At 34.4% G+C, this 26,218-nt stretch overlaps 1 protein-coding gene and 1 long non-coding RNA gene across 8 annotated transcripts in view; one reads left to right on the top strand and one right to left on the bottom strand.

The window, feature by feature from the left end:
- The window catches only part of Dgk (diacyl glycerol kinase 1), a 419,112-nt gene that overhangs the window by 80,307 nt on the left and 312,587 nt on the right, over nt 1–26,218 (bottom strand). For 4 of the 7 annotated variants that reach the window (XM_090405486.1, XM_090405489.1, XM_090405485.1 and 1 more), the window contains 6 exons: nt 20,386–20,523; nt 15,138–15,281; nt 12,778–12,827; nt 7,466–7,540; nt 4,888–5,007; nt 1,863–1,980 (listed from right to left, as the gene is read on the bottom strand). In XM_090405486.1, coding sequence (XP_090261612.1) covers nt 1,863–1,980; nt 4,888–5,007; nt 7,466–7,540; nt 12,778–12,827; nt 15,138–15,281; nt 20,386–20,523 — 645 coding nt within the window. The remainder of the gene's footprint in view (nt 1–1,862; nt 1,981–4,887; nt 5,008–7,465; nt 7,541–12,777; nt 12,828–15,137; nt 15,282–20,385; nt 20,524–26,218) is intronic. The other 3 variants (XM_090405490.1, XM_090405491.1, XM_090405492.1) reach the window with 3 other exon arrangements.
- The window catches only part of LOC150098952 (uncharacterized), a 225,713-nt gene that overhangs the window by 182,159 nt on the left and 17,336 nt on the right, over nt 1–26,218 (top strand). The window contains exon 5 of the long non-coding RNA XR_016549524.1: nt 15,804–15,863. This is a non-coding gene — a long non-coding RNA (uncharacterized LOC150098952). The remainder of the gene's footprint in view (nt 1–15,803; nt 15,864–26,218) is intronic.

Here is a 26,218-nt window from a genome sequence, read left to right as displayed (position 1 = left end):
TCTGCAAGAGAATTAGCACTGCATCTGATCAAGCTGTTTAATTTAAGCCACAGGTCTGGTAAAGTTCCAATAGAGTGGAAAGAGGGGGGGGGAAATAATTCCACTGCATAAGGGAGGCTCCAAGACAGAAGTAGCAAATTATAGGCTGATCAGTATATCAGGAGTGGTGGGTAAGGTTTTTAAGAAGTTGATAAAAATTAGAATTCAGGACTGTGTAGATATGAATATGACACTTTATAAGGGGTAAAACATGGTTTTGTGAGAGATAGGTCTCGTTTTAGTGACTTACTTTCTATAATAAAATAATGGAGTAGAACAAAGGAAATCCTTGCTTGATGATACTACTGAACTTTGCAAAGGCGTTTGATAGGATTCTACATGGAATTCTATTGCATGAGTGAAAATGGGGACAAATATGAAGCTGGTGATTTGGATTAGAGGGTGGCTGATGAAAGGATATCAAAGAGTGGTTTATAGAGGAGATGAGTCCAGGAGAAGGAAAGTGACTAGTGGTATACCTCATGGTTCAGTACTTCCTCTCTTATTTAATTTGTACATTAATGCTAATGGAAATAATTTGATAAAAGATATCCACCTTGTTTGCTGATGATGCAAAATTAGAAAGAAGCTTAATGAAGACGATGTAGATATCTTGCAGGATGACTTGATATGCTGGCGGCAGAATGGAAAAAGTTAATCTGATTTCACTTGCCAATGTGGCTAAGTGTAAGGTGATGCACTTTGGATGATTAAATCACATGCAGTATACTATATTGATGGAACTAAACTGCAAGAAGTTGATGAGACAAGGGACTTGGGAGTAATTATGGTCAGAGTACTGAAGTTTAGAGGGCATACTGCAAAGGATCCAAAAATAGCACATCAAATTACATGGTTGTCGAAGAACATGAAGTATTAATAAAGCCACATCTGAACTATTTTGCACAGATCTGGTCAACTGAATTCCTTGGTGATAAAGTGGTGGAGAGGATCCCGAGGTCAGTGACAAAGGTTGTTGCAGGTCTGTGGAATGTTTCCTATGAAGAGAGGAAGGTCGATTAGCTCCATAAACCAGCTAATAAGAGAGAGAGAGAGAAAGAGATAAAATAGAAGCATAGGGGTTTTATAGGATTGATACTGGCACCTTTTTTCTGTACAGTGCAGGAAGGGGAAGAAGAAGGTGTCATCCCTGAAAATTGTGCAAGAGCATAGTTAACAAGGGCATTAGAACTAGATTTTTTGCTTGGAGAGTGGTGAATGTGTGGAATGCATTGTCAGAGGTGTTTGTGAATGCTTTGCCTGTTAATGAATTTAAGGAGAAGTATGATAGATATTGTGTGAATAATGGTTAGTTTGTCAATGTAGGGTCTCCTGTGAAGAGTCTTCTGACTCCATGGAGACATCCGTTATAATAATAAACTTAGAAAATATTGCAGCAGCAAATACCTTAAATTCACGGAGACTCTGGATAGCTATTTGGAGGACAATGAGTGACAATGGGATTATCACTCCTAGTTTGTCCTTGGGAGCAATAGTGTAACTGCTCAGTGGCGTTTTCATTACTATGGTATGCCTTTTTGTTATTAATAATTAGTTGTATGAAACCATAAATAGCATTTTATTCTTGATGATTCAATTTGTGTTGTAATGTTGATGCTGCATAAGCATTAAATTGAATCAGATTATGTAGTTATAACTACACATCATACCAGACAATGTTTTGAATATTTGCAATCAGAGAACAAAAATATTAAAAGTTATCTGATCATCTTGTGATAACTAAAGGTAAAAGTAAAGCATCATTTTACAGTTATGATATCCTTACAAGGAAAGGTTTACTTCAATACAGCTATTGTACTTACAGATGCAACAGAGTCCTTTCTTCCCTAGTCCAACCAACATGTTCAGGCACAAATTACAGTAAGCTGGTCTGTTGAAATGCTTCAATCTCCATACGTGGTTTCCATCATCTTTTACATTCTGTTTCGGGAAAAAGAAACAGCTAGAAATACTCCGTTCTTTGCAAAAGAATAATACAAAATTGTTTTATTATAGTGAAAGCCAACTAGAAACAATGTAACCGTTTGTTGTTTGCTTGCCATCTGATTTAAATTCCATTTGATAAATTTTCACGGATTTATTAATCCGTGGAAATTTATCTTGGATTCCATTCAATCAGTGATATTTAGGAATAGCTTTCTGTTCCAGAGAATGTAATTAGAATTATGAAAATGTTCAAAGTTTCAGCCTACCATACAGGTCTTTAAAGTTAATGTCAAGTTAATTAAGACCACAAGGAGAGCGCGTTATGTCATCCAAGTGTGTTTTCACTTGCCATCTGTCTATTTTGTGAGAGGAAAGACTCCATCTGAAACCAGGTAATTGAGTATCAGTTGAAAACTTGAGCAAATCTAAGTCAGTCAGTTCGTTTGATTTTTGGTTCTATCAGAAGAGTCGTGGTTACTAACAGCAACATGTCGATCACTAACGACCTGTTGCTTTTGCATATAAATAAAATAATAAAATATAAAAAAAATAAATATACATTTTCCAAATAAAATCACTTTCCCTGCAGGATAAAATAAAACCTACTAGAGATGAAACTTCTGGACGTCTTTGGCCTAGTGAAGATATCGATCTTAAACGTATCGAGCATTATTCATTAATAATATTTGATGAGCAGTGCGGTATGAAAAAAGGCACAGAAAATGAAAAGAGAAATGCAGAAACCATAAAACGAATGTGGTCTCATTAACTTAGTATAGACATTGTACTCATTCTGACTTCCAGCATGCCACGCAGAGTTATGCTGTAGGAATCAAGATAAAAGATGCTGAAACGAAATACTTGGATTTTGTGTTGCTTCCGTTTTTGTAATTAAGTTACACAAATACCGATTTTGATATTATTTTTAAGCACACTCAGGGGCGCGCCTGTGTGCAAAACTTTAATTGGCGCCTGTATACCCCTCCCCCAATATATATATAAAAAAAAAAAAAAAAAACACGTTATTTTTAATATTTGATGCCAATAAAGTATTTCATTTTGAATTTTATCTCCTAAATATGAGGGCATATTTTTAAAGTCAGGATCATTAGCTATACGTCGCGTGTGTTCCGATATAAAAGGATCGAGCTTTTCTAACATCTCAGTGCATTTTAAAAAGTTGCGATCGTAAAGTTTATTACTTTTACCACGAAGAGCTTGATTTTGTTTGCCTAAAACCTGTACTACAAAAATTATTCTTTTTATAACACTTCATACCAACGTTTCCTTTCATTATCTAAAACGGTTTGTTGCAAATGATCAATACAAGTTTTATTTTTTTAAGGATGTAATTAATTCTGTCCATTTTTTGTAATTGTTCAAATGATTTAAATTTTTCTCATGATGATTCAGGTACATTGCAAGATGTTGCCTATATTCTGCTGATAACAGCAGAATATAGAATAAAGTTAAAAACTGCAGCAGATTTTCTTATATGTTTAGAGCAAATGCGAGTGTGAACAAGATTAAACAAATTCAAACGCGCGTCATCCTGTAAACAGTAAACTCACGCAAGTTAAAGTTTTTACTTGTTAGAACTAGGATCAGAGTAAAATAAGATCTTAAGGAATAATAACGAATAAGTGATTATAAATAATTTGCTTGAGACAAATCTATAAAATAATTCGAATTTAATTTATTTTGATATAATTAATGAATAATATATTTTTAAGTGTTTCCTCCTCTCCTGAAATCTTTGGCGCCTTTATTATCCTGGGGCCTGTGTGCGTCGCACACATTGCCGGCGCGCCCCTGAGCATACTGTCATAACAACTCAGATTTTTTTTTCTTTTTCATGCACTGCATACTCGTAAATAGTTCAGTTTTGAAGGCGAAACGATTCTGTGTCTATGTAGTTTGATAAAATTCATAGTGGCCAATTCCTTTGATAATCAAAAAGCATGGGTTTGAAAATTAAAGTTTTTCTCCTCTGAAATCTAAAATTTTACACTGTCGACTCTTTCCAGACCATTATAAAGGCCCTAAACATTTTTGAATGTAATTTAAAAATGCGGTTCTCTTTAAAAAATGTAATAATGAGATATTTATTGCTATCTTAAAAATAAACCCGAGTCCAAATGATTTTATTACCCACACATATTATTTATGTAATCACTTGTTTCCTACGTCGATTCGCCGCGTTTCCACATATCGACCAATACAACATAATCAGGTCTTTATTATTATGAGACCACTACGAATCTGCCGCACGGCATTGCAACCGAATGATTATATTTAAAAGCATTACACAAAACGAGGCGTCAAGTAAACGAGGCACTCACGGATGCAGCATTCAAGTTCGATTCTGTTTTACTTAAATATTGGGCGTTATTAGCCAGCGTTGGAGAGTTGAACTGTTGGTTAATCCATACATATTACACATGGAACGTATCAAACATTAAATTAATGCTCTGTCTTTTATCCTAAATTCTTTTTTACTTATTCCAATAAATTTAATTAAAAGTCTTAAATTTAAAGTTGTAACTAAGGAAAAACTTCGCTGCACATAATAAAATTGTAATAATTCAACAATCAAAGCTAGACACACATTTCCGGTAGCCCGGGTAATCGTCCCTGGTATTTGGATTTGACAGCAAGTTGCATTTTCTAATAAGGAGTGTAATTAAAACACAGCAATTCTTATAATATATATAAATTTCTGGCAATATGTATATAAAACTGCTTTTAACTGGTTAAACATCTATCGGTTAACTATTGCTATAAACATACTGCAGCGCCATCTAGGGGTCACTACGACAACTAATGTCGTGTCGTACCAAAAATAATTCCCTACGGTTCGGTTGTGTCCCTTCTAAGAATATCTGAATCTACGCTACTTACCGAGTCTAATCCCAGTAGAACGAGCAAAGGGATGGTCGTCATTCCTCCTCGCTTCCATTCCTCCAGAGATACTGTGCCATCAGCGTCGTAATCTATCTCCACCATCATGTCCTGCAGGATCTAGAAAGAGAGGATCCCTAGTGAGTTGTACGTTTGTGTGTGTAGTATGGAATAGGAAGAAAATCTGTTTACTATAGTGAGGCATTTGGATATGCTACCACAAACAGAATATCAAAGCATGCAGTCAGTATCGACACCAACTGCTATTCAAAATTATTCATGAACTTACATTATCAATATTTTAGCATTTCTACGGATATTCGGGGTAAGTTCGTATATGAAAAGAATTGCAAAGGAGACTGAATGATTTAGGGATGCGTGTTTAAATAATGTAGGAAACATGAGTTATTTTCGTTTTTATTTTACATGAACAGAAAAAATTCTTTCGTTTTAAAATGAAAAATATTGCAACGTTCTTCTCACTCATGCATTCGTTCCTTTATAAAAATTGGTCTTTCATGCACTCTTCGTCACCTTTTTACGAAATATTGCAAACTGATCGCGTCAGATGGCGCCACATTCTCCTGCTTAGAACTCGATGCCACCTAAATAGAACAGTCAGATAAACAGAACAAAACAAGTTTCTTTCCCTGAAATTATTTTTAATATACTCGTATAAGAAACAGATTATCAATGACTTCACTAGTCCTCCTTTTCTAAGAACTTCTGATATGTTTTGACAATCGGAATCATTCAACAAGATAGAAAGGCTTCATAAGATGCGTTAAGTAGGCTGAGGTCTATGAACATTTACAGGCAGAGCAGCAGGATTTCGGTCTGACAAGCGATCTATTTACTCACACATATCTTCCATCCTTCTCCAACCTCCGAGTCTGAGAATGCGTTGTTTATTGGGTTCTCTTCACGATAAATTGGTAGCGAGATATATCTGGATAGAAGCACATATTTCATTCGTTGTTGGTTTTTCTTTGTTCTCTAATTATTTCAGTACTTGCACCACGAACAGGAGGGATAACTCAGGTGCTTGATAAATGTACCTCATGCAGTAATAACGCAGACAGGAATAGAAACGAAACCAGAAGGAGCAAAAGGAATGTATAAACAACGAATAATTAATCACCAGTTTCTTCCGAACACCACACACGCGTCTGTCAGTTTGATGGGTGCGAAAATTTAGGAAATATAATTTTGGTTTCGCAGAAGGAACACAGCTTATAACGGATGACAGAATTGGGTATTCAGCTGTGTATATCCAACTTGGTTGATTCATTTTATTTTCCATTGACTCGGCTGTATCGCTTTCAAATGGACATAATATTCGATACTGCACTTTCATCAGGAACGTGATAATATTTATTTGCCACACGAAAGACATACAAAGTTCTTTGAGGAGCTAATTCCCACGAGGTGTAAAAAATCTACTAGTTAGCATCAGCGGTTTTAATCTGAGAAAGAAGAATGAGATGGAATAAATTCCCTATAAAGAAATGACCATAACTGATGCAGAGACTACAATACGTAGTCTTCCAAGCGATAAAATGGATCAGATGAAGAGAATGCTAATGATCGCCAGCACAGCACTATCTCAGAAGTAGAAAACCGAGAAAGAGTCTGCGGGAGATTGGGAAGTAGAAGCATATATTGACGTGAAAAAAGATCTTTACTGCAAGAAACTGAATTAGGCTTTATCTCAAGACTAGTAAAACTGGTAAACCAAAGACATACAATTATGAAAGATAATAAATACTGTATATCACTTTGACATGGTACAATACCACTGTTCTTTCGACATTTTACTGCCACGTTAACAATGGTTTCTGCCGACTTAATGGACGTCAAAAATTTAATACTCTGAAAATGATATATGGGATTTTTGCATAATACGTTCTAGTCTGCATCTCGCACTATAAATAAAACAAGCAGGGCCTGTATTACCAGCGTTGTCTTAGAATTTGCTTCCATTAATTCACAGCAGTGAAAAATAGCCATGTATCATCTAGACTCTGTACCGAGGATCTAACACCACGTCTGATCAAAAGACGACGCGGGTGAGAGCTCATCTAGCCCGAAGCACTACTTCAATTTATGAAAGAAATATGGTCGTCCTAGCTAGCGGCACGGAATCTTTCCAAAATCGATTACTTATTATTCACACAGAAGTGCTGATTCATTAGGGAGGCACGCAATTAATTCGCTTTCATCCTCTCACTGTGACGAAAAATTCATTAAATCACAACCCCGCGTTATTTGAGTATGCTAACACGTATCAAACAGCTATGCTGGATTACTTCAACATCCCTTTTGTACGGAGAAGGAATTTTTGCGTAAAACGCAACGCAGTAGATAGTACTGTCGAGAACGCACATTAAATGGTTCGCTCAAAAATTCTGCTTAGTTCAAGTCAGGTACGATTCTATAATTTAAATTCACTCCTGCATTCATCGTTTAATGATTAAGTGAGAATTCTATTGCGCATTTTCACTTAATTATAAGAATGATAAAATACGAAAACAAGTTTCGATATGTCAGTTGTCCACAGTCAGTATTAAGTGCTTACCGGTTTCAATTCTGTTACATCCCATCCGAGATATTCGGCCACAGTCATCATTTGGTTTACTATGCAGTCCATTTCCTACAATAAAAAGAAATCATTTCCTTAAATTTCTCTATGCAGAATTATTAATGCATTCTTAAGAATAGTGATCCATTAAAATTATTATAATGAAAGTGTTAAAATATTACACATCCAAGGTTATGACGGTTTTACAAGTTCGTAGGAAAATAAATTAAGGAAACCTCCCATCAAAATAAAAACATGATAACGTTAATATATTTTGCGCTTACGGTAATCTCTTTTTCAAACTGTGAATTTTATGAACTTTAAAGGAAGATTAACTCCAACTTAATATTAACTCTAGCTACTCAAGAATTTTAATTTGTTTTTATATTATTGCCAAATACTTTAGTGCTTTTGGATGAGTAGAATCATTAACAGGATGCTACTAAATGAGTTTTATCAGTGGACATTAACAGAAAATGAGATGTCGAAGAAAGAAAAAAAAAAAGAAAGAAAGAAATCGTTTAAATAATCATATAGCAGAAAAGGCATCAAGTGTTTTCTGGAAAGAAAAATTGACTCCAATCAGCAGGCAAAATCGTGTAAAACAAAACCTGTTATGCGAAAACAAAACCTGTTAGTACAATAAATTGCAAAAAAGTTCATTTACAAATAACTATGCAAATGAGAGTTAACTGGTGACAAATCCACTATCAATATCGAAACTATTAATGGCATTTTTGGAAAACATATCGAATCAATGTTGGATAATCCTTAACTCGAAATCTCCTTTTAATAAAAATAGAAAAAATAGAATAAAAATCCTTAGTCTAATGTGCTATATGCATACAACCTTTCGGGAGTGAGAATCACATAAAAAGTAACTGGAGTCCTGAAAGGTTTCAAACAAAATCTCAGTCAATGGTCCTTTTGAATGTGAACAAAAACACGAAGCAAGGAACAAAAAATACGGAATTAATTTCATTTCATATTACATGTGAAATTATCAAATTAGTAATGAAATTTAAGCTGCATAATTTTGTATTTTGATAATTGCGGTATTTGATCACACTACACTTTAGATAAAAAGAATTTTTTTTCCATTTTCCTGATATACTATTAATTATAACAGTTTTCACGATAGCGGCTATCCGCCTTAGGAGAACCACGTGTGTTTTTCCCTCATTTTGTTGTCTGATATGCAAGCCGTATGCGGAAAATGCAAGTCTGATTTTTTTTGTGTGTTTATTTATATACGTAATTGGAATACATATACCCCAACCATATTATTCATTCTATTATATGAAAAAAAAAAAGCCTCAGAGTTTGTAAAAGTCAAGTTTTTATTATTATTTTCATTTCTTCAGTTTATATAGCCTTTTGAAAGTGAAGAAAATCGCAATTTTTTCTTGCATCTTTTTAGTTTTCCCGCTCCTCAATCATGCCATTTTTATGCCATAACAATGGAAACTGACAAAGTAAAAATATAAATGCTTCAAAATAACTTTGTTAACCACAAAGATGGTTTTCGTTTATTTGTAGAGTGGCACTTTTTTGCCCGGTCACAAGGTTAAAGCACTTTGGGATGATGCTGAGAGGAGGGGAAGGACCTTTAAATCAGTTGGCAACAAAGGTAAACTTGCAAAAGACTATTAAAAATCACATATTGCCACCTCAAACTATGTTTGTTCAACTTCTTTTCTAGCAGCACTGCTGGTATAATTCTTTTTTGTATCCCGCTTCATGTTAAACATGAAGGCAAGCTGCTTAAAGAAGATCTGAAAAATCAGAGAAAACCGCCATTATAAGAATGTATTAGTTATGGCTCCGTTGATGAGAAAAATGTTGCTGTCCACTACTTATTTAGCATAAGAAAGCTTTGGAGTCGTTGCAGTCACTCGAGCATAAAAGGTTATTTCACCACTACTGAATGATTGCGTGCTGTGTTTATGATGATAACTATTAAAGTTAAAACTTACGAGATGTTATCCTTTGAGGGAAAATGCAATTCATTTAAGTGGTCAGTTAATGCCTAGCTAAGTAAAACTGGTTAAAATGGCACAAAACTTTATAAGCACTTCCAATTTGTGTGAACCTGTTCTTTATAAACTAGCAATATGCAGTTACATTGCCCGCATAGAATGTTACTGGTATTAAAAAAAGTATTTTTAATGTTTTATTTACTTTTACACTAATGCTTGCTGGTGACACGAAAAGCACTCAACATGTCATTTGCACATTTCACACCACTCAGGAGGTTTTAAAATGTCTTGGTGAGCGGATGTACTCGGTTTCCTTTTCAAAAAGGACTGTCTACGCTGGGGGACGGGAGGGATGAAAATAAGAATGGGACCAAATTTGCTTTATAGCAATACTATCAGAATTATCTATCATAAAAATCAATTTTTATTTGGTCCTCCACAACATTTTATGGTTGAATTCATAGTCAGTTGTTTTAATTTTATTTATTTCAAATTTTAAAGCAATTATTTTCATATAAGAAAGCATTTAAATGTGATTTTGGGCATTCATATTCCACTACAATGTGTGCATAAAGTGCGCAAAAATATCAGACTTGTAGATTCAACCTGGGGCTTACAGAGTCAGGAAAAAAAGCACTCAGGACAGCCTTGCTGCCATCTTGTAAAAATAGTTTGTCTGAAAACGCAAACAAGATATCAAAAAGCACCACTTCGAGCATTAAAATGGCAGTGAAAAATCAGAAGCTGGACATTCTGGAAGCTGTGATTAATTTGCAAACACTCCGAAATTTTGAAAATTCTGTGGATACTCTGAATAAAACAGCCTGCCATAATTAATCTTGTAATATGCAAGGAAAAATCTACGTCATGGATAGGTTAAAAAATTAAACCGCCTTCATCGAAATCAGAAATGACCTGATGATTTCGCCTGGAATGACTCGAGAATTGATTATTCGCTAAATAGTTAATGTTAAAAATTCCTAAAAAAACTATTCCATTGAAATCTCAAATTAGGTAAAAATCTCTTGTTTATCGCTACCCCCGACGACGTGATGGTCTTTCGTGTACTAAATTCTTCGACTATGCTTCAAAATATCGTTCTAGGAAACTACGTCATCATAGGTATAATTATATGAGATCGCTACATAATTGATCTATTTGATTCAGTTTCTTTTGACGAACAAACATAGACATGACTAATTCACATACCGAATGGACTGTTCAGTGATTTCCGTTGATGGTCCCACAGTTTAAAATGAGCGCTTTTATTTTTACGTTTTAAATAATGTTAAACATTTCCAGAAAATATAATTCAAAGTATGATCAATATTACAAAGTTCCATAATGTCTAAAGTACGGGCAAGAATAACTCTTCTCTTCACGATTGCCCACGGAAAGAAAAAGAAATTCTCGAGAACATTAAATTTTTCTAATCGACATTACCAAAAAGACAAGTCACAGTTATCCAATGTGGAAGTGATAAAAATTCCTTCCGTTAAAATTTCACTTGTCCCTTTTAGAGGACCATTAACGGAATAGAACAGTTCTGAACTGTGTGTGTGTGTGTGTGTGTGTGTGTGTGTGTGGCGAGTCTCTTACTAGTTGGTGTCGTAATAGGCAATTGTACTAGCCCAACAAGTAATTGATATTTTGATTGTGAATAACTACGAGAATTACACGTTGAAATAAACACTCTCAAAGTAGCAAAAAGAATTTTTGATTATCAAATACATATATTGGAAATGGAATCGAACATGCACTTCGCATTCAATTGCGGCTTGGTTAGCTGGAAGGAGATCGTCTCCCCTCTCTCTCTCTCCAGCCAAGAGGCTCCCACATGAAGGCATGGCAGATGAATTTTATCGCCTTGTACGAGATTTCCACCACCACTCTGTTTCTTCAAGCCACTCTAGCTTTCAATAAAATCCCATGCTAGGTCTCGAGAGCAGGGTTTTCAGACTATCTAATCTTAGCATGCCCATGGTGTAAAATGTACAAGAGGTTCCCAAACTTTCGTGGGTCAAATTCACATTAAAATAATTTCTTAAATAATCCACTTATCTCTACATAAGAATATACTTAGGCTTAATCATCATTACTACCTTTCAACTTATCTTATGAACTATCATTCTGGTACTAGCGAAACGGCTTCAAAAATACACAAGATTTTTTTTATCATACAAACTTCAAGCTTTAATATATATATACTTAAAATTTCCCTTAAGCGACTCTCAGAAAAGTGTACCTTTGAACAAGAAATTCTATATCTATATGATTTTACTTAATATGCAGAATTAGTACAAAATGCGTTTAGAAAGAATGGAATTATTATCCATATTTTTCATGGGATAGGGTGAACATTTAGGGGAAAAATACAAGTGGAGAGCATGAAATTAGTTTACGTATTTTGCCGTGGAGATTGCTGTTCTATGCCAATTCAGTTTGTTTTCCTTCGAAATTGTGATACCGACTTATCTAAAATACTTAATTCCGCGTTGAGATTATTGGAATGGCGTATATGTCGCAGTCGATGCGATTAATGGCTTATCGATCACCAATGACCATGCTTTGGCATTATACGGTGTTCTGCTCAACGATGATCGTTCATAGTGTGTTCGTTCATGGCTGATAAAAATATATGGCTGACATTTTAAGTGGTTAAGTTATTTCAGGTTTAATATCCCTTTTAATCTCTGCACTGCTGGCGAGTCGATTTTACGCTGCTGCTCTCTGTGATTACGCTCCCTATCCGAATGCAGCTTGCGGCCATTATGAAGAGCTGTTTTGGTAAAGCAATTTGTTGCCATAAAATTACCAAAATCACGATGTTATCACGATGCTTGACACATGAAATACAATTTGTTACTGCCACGGATAATACCGCCACACTATTCCAGGCGAAGAACACATCCTGAATGTCATAGGCGCATTAAGGCTCGCAGAATACTTCATTGTTGGCCTATTTCTAAGCAATCATCACGAGTACAGCATACTTGTGATGTTCGCTAATTGATTAAAATTAAACTTTTGCGCTGGTTCTCTAACTCTTGGGTTAAAATTAACAGGTTAGTAAAGTTGTAGTATGGATAAAGAGAGCGAAAGGGTGATAAAAACCGAGTAAGTGGATTTTTGAGCACAGGCAAATGCTTAGTGGTATTGACCAGTATTGAATCATTTGTAAAGAAACAGAAAATTGGAGTAATTCAAAAATTTTGAATCATTTTACTTGATATTCAGACTTTCGGCGTTATTAAACTGCTGGCTAAGACAGCAATATTCCAAAATGGTTAATGAAGTATATAAGAAAACGTAGTAACAAGATATACTCACGTTGTTGTCAAGATACCCGTTTCCGTCCGTGTCATATAAACGAAATGTAACTAGAAAGAGAAAAAGCAATTAGATTTGAAAACGATGTATACAGCATTCAGTTTAAAATAACGATGAGAAAAAGTTTTTTTTTCTCTTCTTATTTGGAACAGAGTCGTCTCAAAATACACTTGTACAAGTAGGGAAAGGATAAAACAGAAATAATTCAGGGTCTTTAATTGATTATCAAACTGAGAAAATATTGTGTGTATAGTTTCTTCTAATCCAGATGTGCTGAATTTTTGTTTTTTCATATTATGAATTCGTTATAATTATAACAAATATGTACTTCTGCATATTTGTTTCCATTTAGAACTAATAGGTGGGTAGCTAGTCGGATGAGGAGTGGGAAGGTTCGTTCATAAAACTACGATCCGATGCTACCGACTTCTATTTTCTGGATAAGGGATGCTCCGTTTGTGAATTCCAGAAATTCACAATTGTAAAGATAATAATGGTTTATGTGAACTACGTCAGTTATAATTTCCGGAGAGTTTCCAATCGGATGATTATTTATTCTTAGCAAATATTTAGCACGACAACGGGCATTTTTAGTAAGGCAATTCTTTGAGATAAAATGAAAAAACTGACCGTAATAAACTGATCTTTCACTCACGTTTAACTGCAATTGGCATCTTATTTTGCGTTTCCACCCTCACACTATTTTTTTAATTGGCTTTAATTCTAGATTCTGTTACTGGCTATTGAAATATTTCCATGGTATCTACAAACGACGTTATCTTACAACATTTGCTTTGTCACATAGAATGTTATCGTCCTGAAAGGTGTAAGGACCAATAACATAATGTAGGACATATGCAATTGTCCAGATCATCATCATCAGTGTGCAGCCCAAATGCACAATTCCATGCACTACGATTAGTAGACCTAATCTTCGCCAGGAGAAACAATCCCGCGTCATTTACAGTGACATCATCGCTGGCACAGCACACCGAAGTCAAAAACATTCTCCAATATCTTCCATACGTAGAGTAGCTTGTCATTTTCAATTGCTCCACAGTCTAGATTTATATACCATTTGCCCACGCCAACTGATAGTGCGCATTTGTTGTTAAGAGACAAATTCGTGACGAATAGCTACTTGTTAAGAAAATAACTAATGGTATTATTTAGTCACAAAATACCTTGAACATCATGACGAAATGAGGTAATCCTCGCCTCAAGAAGTGTTAGCTCCTGATCAGTATATTAGGTCTCCGTGGTCAAATTTTGGGCTCAGTTTGTATACCTTGATTTCTACGACTATCAACTGTGAACCAGAGAATGAATAAGCGTTGCGCAACAGCACAGACATTTTCACAAAAATGATATTCGACTGTCATTTCCAATGAAACGCTGTCAACTCTTTCAGTTGACTCATCGTTTAGCGTGTAACATATCGCGCCCGCCTCTGATTTCCTTTATAGACCTCAAAATTTGACATTAATTACTCGCAAGTAAGATATTTAGCAATAATGTTCATTAAAATACTATATCAACGTCTAGCATAATGTTTCTTCTGATCAGAGTTATTAAACGTTTTAATTAAGAATTTGAAATTATAAAATGTTTAATAGAAATTAAACAGCGGATATATAAATTTATATATTTGCCGCTGTAATCAGTTGATTCTTGTGCTAAGGAATAATTTGTTTGTTCGTCTTTTATACTCTGTAGAAAAACAGATCAGTTACGCTACGGTCGCTTTAGTGAAGAAAGTTCGTAATGAAGTGTTTTCTATGTTTTCTACACACAGGTCTAGTAATTCGCAGTATTACTGTTCTGTAAATATTTATTCACCCCTTCAAATAGTGGCTGTGCAATGGCAGATTACTTGTTGAATTGACTTCCCCTTTTTTAAACTTTAAGATGCGAGGTGAAAAAACACAGTTCATCTTGCCGTGTGGAATAAGAATACATCACAAGTTGTTGGCTTTAATGCATCACTAAAGAACGTTCCTACGGAACAGAATTTATTAGGACATACTGCGCGGGAAACGGTTTTCACCAGCTTCGAGAAAATATCAAACGTTTCTCGCACACCTCCTATTTGTATTAAAACAATTTGCAGAGGAGTACGGCTGAAGGTAAAACTGCGGATATCACGGCGCTGGAAGGAATGCGTTTTTGTTTCACGGTCTAGATTTATGTGTACCATAAACATAAATTGTCATACAATGGCACAGAACGATTATGTGACAGTTTTTCATACGTATGGTACTTAGACGCTGACAATTCAAATAAGGAAGGGTGTTTGTAAATTACGTGAAATGAGAAATTAGCAAAAACGAGGTAAAGAAGGAAAAGAAATATATACTTACACTCTAGTTTGTCTTCTGGCCTTCCGCCTTCTAGAAGCGACAAGTAACAGACAATCTCTTTAAGCGGCACGCGCAGGGTGTGGACATCCACGTGGCTGCTTGCTTTTCTCAAGGGTTTCAAATCAACTGCATGGAGTAAGGAGACTATCAGAGAATCAGACTTGAAACCGTGACAACACAAGGCAAGACATATTATAAAGCAACTCTTACTCTATGCAAAGCGAAAAGAAAAAAAAAACAGGTATGCGAGAGAGAGAGAATTTTTAAAATCGAAATCCTAATTGCAATTTAAGATTTATTTCTGTTTCTAAATTTAGCAATACCTTAACTTTGTATTTAAAAGAAATTTTATGACGGTACTTATGCACATTTAAAGCGCTCCATTCGTTTAAGCAATTTGGTTCATAGGAAGTCAGTTTCAATTTCCAAAAATAAATTTGCGATTGTCTTGCGAATTTCTAATTAATTTTACACTAATTAAAATATTTTAACTTTTATTTTGTTCATTACTAATGTAAATGACTTTGAACTTCCGGAATAAAAAATTATTCAAGTATTCATACTTCTAAATGTTAATTAACATTAATGCAAAGTTTTAGTTGAAATTAAGTAAATAATTGACTGCATTTCAATTTATCCAGAAAAACTGTCGTAACTCTTTTTCAGAATCTCTAACTGGTCACTTTTAACCCTCCCAGCCGAGAAAAAGCAGGTGTCTGACTCACGGTAAGCGTCAACGTTTACAGTATGGTCATTATCTTTTAAAATCAAACTGTTCTATATAAAATATAATCATTTTATGTTTAATTTATTAAAAGTTTCGATATTTTTTCAGCTTGATTTAAAACGAGAAGTTAACTTTATGATACCGCAATTCTTTAAATGTCCAGTTAGAGCTCTCAAGCTGTAACTATGCAGATTATATTATTTCCAGTCTCTTCTCCCTTCATACACCAGTGCCCTGTGAACGAAGTAATAACATTCGTCTAGGAATGTCCGCACATTTGGCTACTGACGTTCTAAAAATGTACCTATTATCCGACATTCTGTATGATGTGCTCTCGATTCGTGTTACCAACAGTAATCATCAGAAACTTGTGAAGAACTAGAAAATAAAGGCGCAATGGCTCGCTACTTGGACAAAGTCTGGTATTTTCATAATGCAGGTATTGTTGAAAAAATGAGGTGAAGATGACTAATGAATTACTACCAAGAATCAGATATTAATCTTCTGTTTCACGGCAGAATGGGTGGAAGAATTAATATTCTGATAATAATAAATAAATGAATTACTATTCTGGTAGATTCAAACTAATATTTGTCCTCAATAACTAGTCAGAAGTTCTGGTAACTGCGCATTTGTCGAAGGGTATTCCTTTCACCATTTTATTGATTTGCCTTCTCGTGTTGACGTCGTTCAAAAAATCGGCTTGAATAGAAAATAATGTAATTCGTCAAATTATTGCACAGTTGGAAATTCAGCCATTGATTGATTGGAGTAGTAGCTGATTTTTTTTAAAAAAAATTCCATAGTGAAAATATGGCAATAGAAAATAAATTCACTCAAATATGTACTTGTTCCGATAAGTTGGTTATTACCACATCTTCTGTACAGTTTTTCAATATAGTACGAAAATCCGGAAGAACATGTGCCTTAGTATCACTGCATATGAAGGAAAGAGAGTGCACTTCCCAAATGAAGAACTATTTCATTTTTCCCCTATAACAAATTGTTTAAAGTGATAAAAAAGACGACGTGTGTGTTTAAGAAAAAGAAGCGGAGGAGATAATAGCATTGTTTCCGAATAAGCTCAACAACTTCGGGTCACTGTCAGTACTATACATAAACAATACTGTGATATGAACAGTCATGTAAGATTGTACTTTGTGGTGTTACGAATGATTTCGTGTATATTACTAATTGCGTGTTTTTAACCCTGACACTGTTTATTCTACGGAAGTAAAAAAAGCAGACTTCTGGCAGTCCTCCAAACCAACTATTGAAATATCCTTTAAGATTCGGTACGGATTCGGACACAGGTTTTTCCAGCCTATAGCTACATGTCGTTTCCACTAAAGCACAAAAAACTTTCCTCGTCGAACCATTCGGTATCCAAATATACGTTCGTATTTTATGTGAATGACTATTCCCAGTGTTTCGAAATGTGGCTTTTCAGTTGTAGATGTACCTCCTGATTACACCATCACATCCAGCAAAAATTAGTTTACCATTAAGTTAAATTAAATGATGTGAACTTTAACGAATTAATCGCAGTGACAACACCAACTTAATTGGCGATTTCGTGAGCGCTTTATTAGACACTAAGAGTAGTTTACAATCAGTTTGGCCATGGAAAATTCCAGTAGAACAAAGATGGCGTGAAAGAAATGCAAACATGCTTTTATAAACGATATAAACGATATTGGCGAATTGTGCTTATTTTAAAACCAACTACGTGTTTCTACAAGTTGGCTAAAACAAGCTGAGGTGGAAGCAAGATGGGAAAACTACAAAAAAATGAGAATTATTCCCGATAATCCAACCCCCAAATTTTGCATTTGTAATCATTTTATTTATAATTGTAGCTTTAATAAATATCCATAGGACTGTTTAAAAGGCATGAAAACATTTCCCCAAACGCATAAATATAATGCAACTTTGTTTCCATCTGATTATTCCATCTTATTCTCGCGAACTAAAAATTCTTATGAAAAAAAATATTACAAATAGCAATCCAGATTCCAAATAGAACACAGAGATTTTAAGGATGGATCACATTATCTAATCTGCAACCTAACATAATATAATCGATTAATTTCGGTAACAACTTCCATCCCTACTGACAGGCTATTGGTACGAATCCCACTCTCACAAGGATGTTTATTAAAATCTTGAGTGGCTAGCAATTTTCGCCATCCAGTGTGAGAGAGCACCTCCCGCTTGGTGGAGGCCCGAACTGGCTTGCAAGTTCGATGTTTGGTCGTCTCCAGAACGAGTTTCTCAATTTCCAGCCTTTTCGTTAGTGGGCGTGATTACGTCACGCCCAATAAACTTGCATTTTAAAAGTTTTTATAAAATTAATTCTGATCATGCTTATTTTAGAATTTTACATGATTTACATTAAACGTTTACAGGATCTTGATGCATATGATATTTTTAGGATTAAAAATAGCCTAGATATGGGAGAGTAAAACTAGTGCCACCATCACGAGAAAAGCTAACAAGATTTGAGTTTAAACGTTTCGCTTGTCCTAGGCAGATGTGTGCATCGGAAGGCTATCACAGCTACTCTGCACTCAGGATTTCCAATACGAAAATTCAAGCTCAGCTGGATTAAGAAAATTAAAAATACTCTTATAAGATTTCCCCCTATTATCACCTAGCTGGAAAATAAAACTCAATAAATCTAGCAAACCTAAATAACATCTACAAACCATGATGACATCGTGTCTAACGGAAATTGTTCCGTTAATCTTTAGATGGTGAAGCCCTGATCAAGAATAAATCCACACACGCAGAGGTAATTGGAGTTAGACCCTGGAAGCGTTATTCTATTTGCTGCGTACACGTCAAGTTCTTATTAGATACTGCAGGATAACCTGATAATGTACTAATATGAACCAAGCGTACAAATGAGCCTAAATTCCGATAAATAAATAAATACGAAAGTGAAAAATGACCTAATCACAACGAACTAAGTTAGCTGCCCTTTGTAAGGTATAAAAATGTTATTGTATTAGAAGTGGAGTCAACTAAATTTCTTAATGATGATAAAAATGGAGATCGAATGTACAACTTGAACAAAGAAATCAGAAACAACAGAAAGAGATTTTTCTATATAATAAAATCAATAATATACAGGAGTTAGTAACAGTTTAATTCCAGAATGCTTTCATTCAGATACCAGTATCAGATTTTTATAAAACATAAGATTCAAAAAAAGTCATCTTAAGACAATTGTGGTTCATAGTAGCCACATCCAGCCTTCCAGAGACTAATCAATAAAGTTGGAAGTTTGTTATTGTACACGAAACAAGTAAGCAGCAGGGATTATTTGGATTGTAAGCTTTACCATATCTCAGGGAATACGGGATAAGAGTAGAAATGATAGTCGTTATGATGAAGACTATGATTTTTATCTTTATCTGTTAAGTGAGAAGTGATTGGTGTCAGACTAACAGGTCAACAGCTGGTGTGGGATGCTCCACTGTTCAATTTTATGAACTCTTAGTAAAGAATTTATGTAATGAAAGAAGTTGGCAGGTTGTCTCGAAGAATCAGTTATAATTAATAAGCACGTACTGAATACTGGGCTGATATGCATTGATATTTACGCTCATTTGGCAAGTCAGCCAATCACGTTTGAAATGAAAACCCTCAAGCAGGCACGCTTATGCCACTGCAAGCATCGGCAGCTCGTGAAGTGAAAATATCAGTCACTCAATACGGAATGACTAAACATTGTATTAACACTTTCTCACCAAAGTGAGAAAGCATTAGAATCTTCTATTAGTTACCATGTGGCGTTTCTCAGTGGCAAAATTAAAAGAAAAATCTTTTGAGATAATGACGTGGCGTTTCTTTTGTGTTCTGTCTCCAGTGCTTCAGTGATATGTTACAGCTCAGATGAAAATAAAACGGAAATATTAATTACCCAATTTTTCCTAATTACTATCGGCAGGATTTTATATACCAAACTGTAAACTACGTTAGGGCGTTTCGTATATACAGTAGTTCTTCAGTGATTATATATAATAAAATTTCAGCATTTTGCTGATAGCCCCTGCGAAACTGCAATCTCAACTTAAAATATATACACGTAGTGGCGCAAGACAATAAAGGTGATTAATTGGATGCAAACTGCACTCGGCTGACGTATGCTCATTAAACAGAATTATTAATAGATAGTCCACAACACGTGTAATAACAGATGAAACGAGGAAGGATTTAGAACTCCAATGTGTGTCAGACTATCATCTAAAGACGGATTTCAATGCATTCTACTCACTAATCAACACTACGACCACAAATTATACTTGAACTTCCGTTTTGAAACTGACTTCCTGTGAATGGTAACAAATAGTTGGAAGGATTATTTCTTCGCATTTAGCAGAGCCACGTTCAGATAGCATAGGAAAGAAGGAGAGAAACAACAGAAAGGAAGAAAACCACAGATAGGCTATTAATGGATGTTATTAACAAATACACTATAACAAGACAATGGAGACAGACAGGAATTTCGCTTACTGTTGTGCACTAAAACGGAACTGTTGGATTTCCTTGAAGAATTACGAGACACCTGGCTATGACTGGGAGAAGAGTCCGTGGACTTCTGATCCGAGTAGTTTTGAGTCACCGTTACCAGAGGGTGGATGGAAGCGCTACCTAGGGAGAAGTAATGAAGTGCATAGTTACAGTTGTTGGATGCTTCCTTCATTTTGCACGTGGACATTATTACTTATTACTCTTCTCTGAAATTTATATTTTTTGTCAAATGGACTATTACGTCCTTGTTTAACCGCTGTTCGATCTACTGAATCCTTGATAAAATGTAAGGATTAAATATTTCATCCATTTTCTCGTATTTAAATACCTGCCACCAATTTTTGTTAGCGAAAAATAGTAAGCAAATTAAGTACCGTACGAATTCATTATTAGGCATAGAGATGCGGATGAACTTTATGCATCGCTTAATGTAAACTGCACAACATATCGATATATTTTAATCTTAATATTTATTTATTTTTATGAAATATAAAGTTCATTCATTTATGATGCAGAAATTTAATTAAATTCCGTTCAAGTTCAATTAAAAACAGCAGATTTCGCGAGAAGTTTCAAACAACATCACTGGAATCGCAACGAATTACAAAGTATGTCAAGTTACGAATTAATGGAATATATTAAATATTAATAAACTCGTGTACCAGATGCTACATGCATGGGATATTCTATTATGGTTAAAATGCAAAACAAACATTAATGCAATTTTGAAAAATATATTAAGCTGAAAGGCTTCGTATCCAGTTCGGCGTTATTAATGAAGTCAAATATATTTCCTAATCCAAGGAGCTCGTATTTCATAACTTCTCACATGCGAACGATCTCGTTTGATATGATTAGAAAGCCAATTTGTCGGGAAGGAGAACGATATGAATTATGTTTTTCTGTGATTCTATAAATCTGCTAGTATAATCTCTCGCAGAAGACCTTTGCAGTCCGATTCAATGACAATAATCCTAGCAAAAGTAAGTAGTTTTAGCCTTCGAGTGCACTTGCAAAATATGCCATTTTGTATTAAATATGATTGTTTACGTGTATTAATTGCCAGATATATTCCTACTCTGGACTTGATGTTTGATATACATTAATTTAAACATATACATACCATCATTTGCGCTGATTTTAGAAATAATTGGCATTAGTTAAGAATTTGCATATTAGTTTGTATAATTTGTTCAGAATTAGGAATAAAATAAATGCGAAAATTCAAATGAGATAACTATGAGAAACCTCTTTTTAAAAATCCGATTACAATCAATTTTAACAAATATAATACAGCAATTTGAAGTTCCTAGTTAACAAGCAATCATTTAATTACAAGGTAATCAACATTAAAGTATCAATGTTTAAGGCCTTGTGGAGCGCCACTCAGCAACCCAAATGCTGCTAAACTTTTCAGTAATACTTTGCGCGTAATGGTAAGCAATATTTGAGATAAAAAAAGTAGTTCAATATTCATCATCACAACAGGCTGTTATAAATACCAAACGCGTGGAATTTGCATATCACGCAACTCGGCAAGTGTCATGAGGGTTTAAAAAGATGGACACAGGACTTTTTCCTTCATTCTGGGTTAATTCCGTCAACAGTAATGGCATTAATATATCGCCTCAAGGAGCATTGCTCGTGAAGCTTTACTGCCTAAACCAGAGCTTCCCAAACCGTGTGTCGGCTGCAGTGTCACAAGTAAATGAAGTTGAGTAGCATGGTAGGCACTTTTAACCAGATCAAGAGAAGGAATCGTGACGTAATTGGTTGTTTATTTGATGGCGTCATTGTGTGTTAGGTCACGAGTTTGTAATGTTTGGAATTTCCTGGGGGAATGTGTCAGTGACGTCAGTTCTTGTGTTTTGGTTTGCGTATGAAATTATGGGTTATGGTAGAGATAAGGATTCGTGTTGTGATTGGTGGGCCACTTCTGACCAGATCAAGATAAGATAAGGGATCGTGTCGTGAATGATTGTTGTTATCAGATGAAGATAAGTGACGTCATTTGTTAGTTGTAAATAAGTGACGTTATTTTTTTGAATGGAAAGGAAGATATATTAGTAGAAAAAGAATCTTGTCGTGATTTGTGGGACACTTTTAACCAGATCAAGATAAGGAATTGTGATGTGATGCGAATTATTATAGAGTTTGGAATTTCCCTGGGGGGACCGCGTCTGTCACGGACATCACGTGGTGTGTTTGGTTCGCTTATTGAATTGTGGGCGTATTTAGATAGAAGAATCGTGACGTTATGTGTTTGGAAATTTCTGGGGAACATAAGTCTCTCTGTGATATCACATGGTGTTTTGGTTTGCCTACGAAATTGTGGACGATCTTTTTGAGATAAGATATCTTGGAATTTTCCCAGGGTGACACACATCCGTCACTTTTGTCATGTTTTGTCTTTGGTTGTCTACATATGGCTGTACTAATTTTCCAATAGAGTTTGGGGTATTCCTTTCCTGTTAAAGGGTGGGAATTCTTAGAGTAAGTTGTGATGGCGGCAGTGTTTATGATTTTCTGAATTTAATTATATGCTGGAGTCCCTCCCTCCCTCCCTCACTCACACACACACACACACACACACACACGGAAAGTTGCTAATGTATCCATGTTCATACTCTAATATGTATCCTATGATTATTCTTCTGAAAAAAACTATTCAGTATTAGAATTATGCTTACCAAAACATATGAGCAGTGATTATTAAAATTACAATTATCAACTGTTATGTTTAAGTTTAAAAAAATTTCCAATGCATTTTGGGGTATTTCTTTCCTGTTAAGGGGTGGGAATTCTTAGAGTAGATTCGTGATGGCGGCTGTGTTTAGGCTTTTCTGAATAATTTAATTATATGCTGGTGTCCCTCAAACATACACTTTTTTTGCTCTGATGTTATCACTATCAGTTGGAGGTGACATCACTAAAAGATGATTGGCAAATGACAACCTCTTTTCGAATTGACGTTATCGTGTTTACTAATGTTTGGGTCATGGGTTTTTTTCCCTTAGTTTACATGAAGAGAAAAACCAAACGGTATTTTAAAAAATAAATTAAAAATAAACGGAGACTTAAAAGCTTACAATAACTTTTTTTGCATGTAGTCTAGAAATTCTAATGATAATTTAAATTTACTTACAGTCTTTCCAGAATGATTCTTCTTAATGCAAATAGATATTCCAAAATAGTTGAATTTTTATCCACATCACAACACATAAAAACACAATGTTGAAAGAAAAAAATTTCTGTAATAACCTGAAAAACTATTTGACTTTTGTTCCTTAGATTTTCAGTCCGTTTGGTACACCATTAATTCCTTGGCATTGGGTCATACTATGTTTTTATTCCCAAGGTGGTGATTGTAACCTCAAACTGTCTTTCAGATGAGAGTCACATTGTCAAAAACCACATGATGGGAAGAACCTTTGAACAACAGTGCAATTAAACAATAAGAATATTAAGAAACAGAAAATAGATTGTATTTTTCACTTTATTTTCTGTATGTTAGATTCAGTAAATACAATTTGTAAATAATATTTCATTCAAATAATATGTGTAAATTTAAATGAACAAATTGGATGTCGTTGATGTGTTATACACATTTAAGCAAGACCATAACATTTTTTCCCTTGTGAAATTTCATGCCACAAACTAACCAGACTTTTTTTTTTTTTGAAAATCCACTCAGTGAAACTGTGTCAACTCTTGGAAGCAAAAGGAAAAGGGTATTAAATTAATAGGCAGAATTTTAGTGGAGAATATTTCACCTGAAAAGTGAAAAAAAACAATAAAGTATCGTAGCATGCAGATAACAAGTGAATCAACATGCATATATGAATAAATAGTCGCCATTGGAAGGGAAAAATCAAAAAAACATTAAAGAACTTAATAGCCAGACGCGTTCTTCATTTAAATGATACCAAATGATGAAAACAATATTTGCATTAATTTGAAAACTTTGAAAAAGCTGATGAATTTCTTGTTTGCTGCGATCATAAATATTTATTTGAGGGAAAACTTTTTTTTTCTTTCTTTCTGAGCTAATTTTCATTTGAAATAAGAATAATTATTTATTTGTATTGGAGAGAATATCTAATATAATAATTGTGTTTAAATATATATATATCCCTACTGTGAAATAAATCTCGGGCTAAGAGGACAACAGTCAATTGGGACTAACGGAAATGAGTTTTACATAATTGAACTATGTAAAAACCATAGTTCAACTTGTTTTGAAACGTCCCAAGGAGAAAAATCACGTGAATTATACATAAGCACCAGTGAGAAATCATACACTATGAACATAAGCGCAAATGTGAAATCAGAAGAATAAGAAAAACAAAATACTCCTTTTTCACTTTATATTTAATTTCTGTATGTTAGATTCAGTAAATACAATTTGTTAATAATATCACAGTCAAATAAAAGGTAACAGAGAAATTAACAAAGCATATATATTGCAGAGTTAATATTCATTTGAAATAAATTCCAGTTTCCTAGCTACACAAAATATAAACAAAACAAGCCATCTACTTGAAAACAATAAGTGTATAAAATCTTTAATCAGGGATGAATAATTTTAAGATATGTGTCATCACAATCATGTGAATGCTAATCACTTAGTCATGTGTACGTATTTGAGAAACATCCAACCTTGGGAAAATTATATCTTTTGAACAATACCGCAACTCTTATATGACAGGATATGATTAATACAAACAGTTCCATAGTGTGATAGAAGTCAAAAACTAAACCGGAAATGAGTCATCTCCAAGAAAACGAACGGAACCAAACGGGTGGAAATCTAAACGATGTAGTCAACTATATTTTCTGGTTATTTACAGAAATATTGTTCTGTGTGAGCGTTTACCGATCACTGGCAGATATATTATTCAGGAAAAGACAGTTTGAGGTTACTATCACCACCTTGGGAATAAAAACATAGTATGACCCAATGCTAAGGAATTAATGGTATATCAAACAGACAGAAAATCTAAGGAACAAAAGTCAAATAGTTTTTCAGGTTATTACAGAAATTTCATTCTTTCAAGATTGTGTTTTTGTGTGTTGTGATGTGGATAAAAATTCAACTATTTTGGAATATCTATTTGCATTAAGAAGAATCATTCTGGAAAAACTAAGTAAATTTAAATTATCATTAGAATTTCTAGACTACATGCAAAAAAGTTATTGTAAGCTTTTAAGTCTCCTTTTATTTTTTATTTATTTTTTAAAATACCGTTTGGTTTTTCTCTTCATGTAAACTAAGGGGGAAAAAGCCATGACCCAAACATTAGTAAACAAGATAACGTCAATTCGAAAAGAGGTTGTCATTTGCCAATAATCTTTTAGTGATGTCACCTCCAACTGATAGTGATAACATCAGAGCAAAAAAAAGTGTATATTTGGGGGACACCAGCATATAATTAAATTATTCAGAAAAGCCTAAACACAGCCGCCATCACGAATCTACTCTAAGAATTCCCACTCCTTAACAGGAAAGAAATACCCCAAAATGCATTGGAAATTTTTTTTTAAACTTAAACATAACAGTTGATAATTGTAATTTTAATAATCACTGCTCATATGTTTTGGTAAGCATAATTCTAATACTGAATAGTTTTTTTTTTCAAAAGAATAATCATAGGGTACATATTAGAGTATCAACATGGATACATTAGCGACTTTCCATGTCTAATGTGTGTGTAGGGGGGGACTTCAGCATATAATTAAATTCAGAAAATCGAAAACACTTCCGCCATCACAACTTACTCTAAAAATTCCCACCCTTTAACAGGAAAGGAATACC

The sequence above is a fragment of the Typopeltis vanoorti genome, chromosome 15 (assembly GCF_054136105.1).
Source record: "Typopeltis vanoorti isolate ZY-2024b chromosome 15, IOZ_Tvanoo_1.0, whole genome shotgun sequence".
Taxonomy (NCBI): Eukaryota; Metazoa; Arthropoda; class Arachnida; order Uropygi; family Thelyphonidae; genus Typopeltis; species Typopeltis vanoorti.
This window is presented reverse-complemented; position numbering and strand designations above follow the sequence as displayed.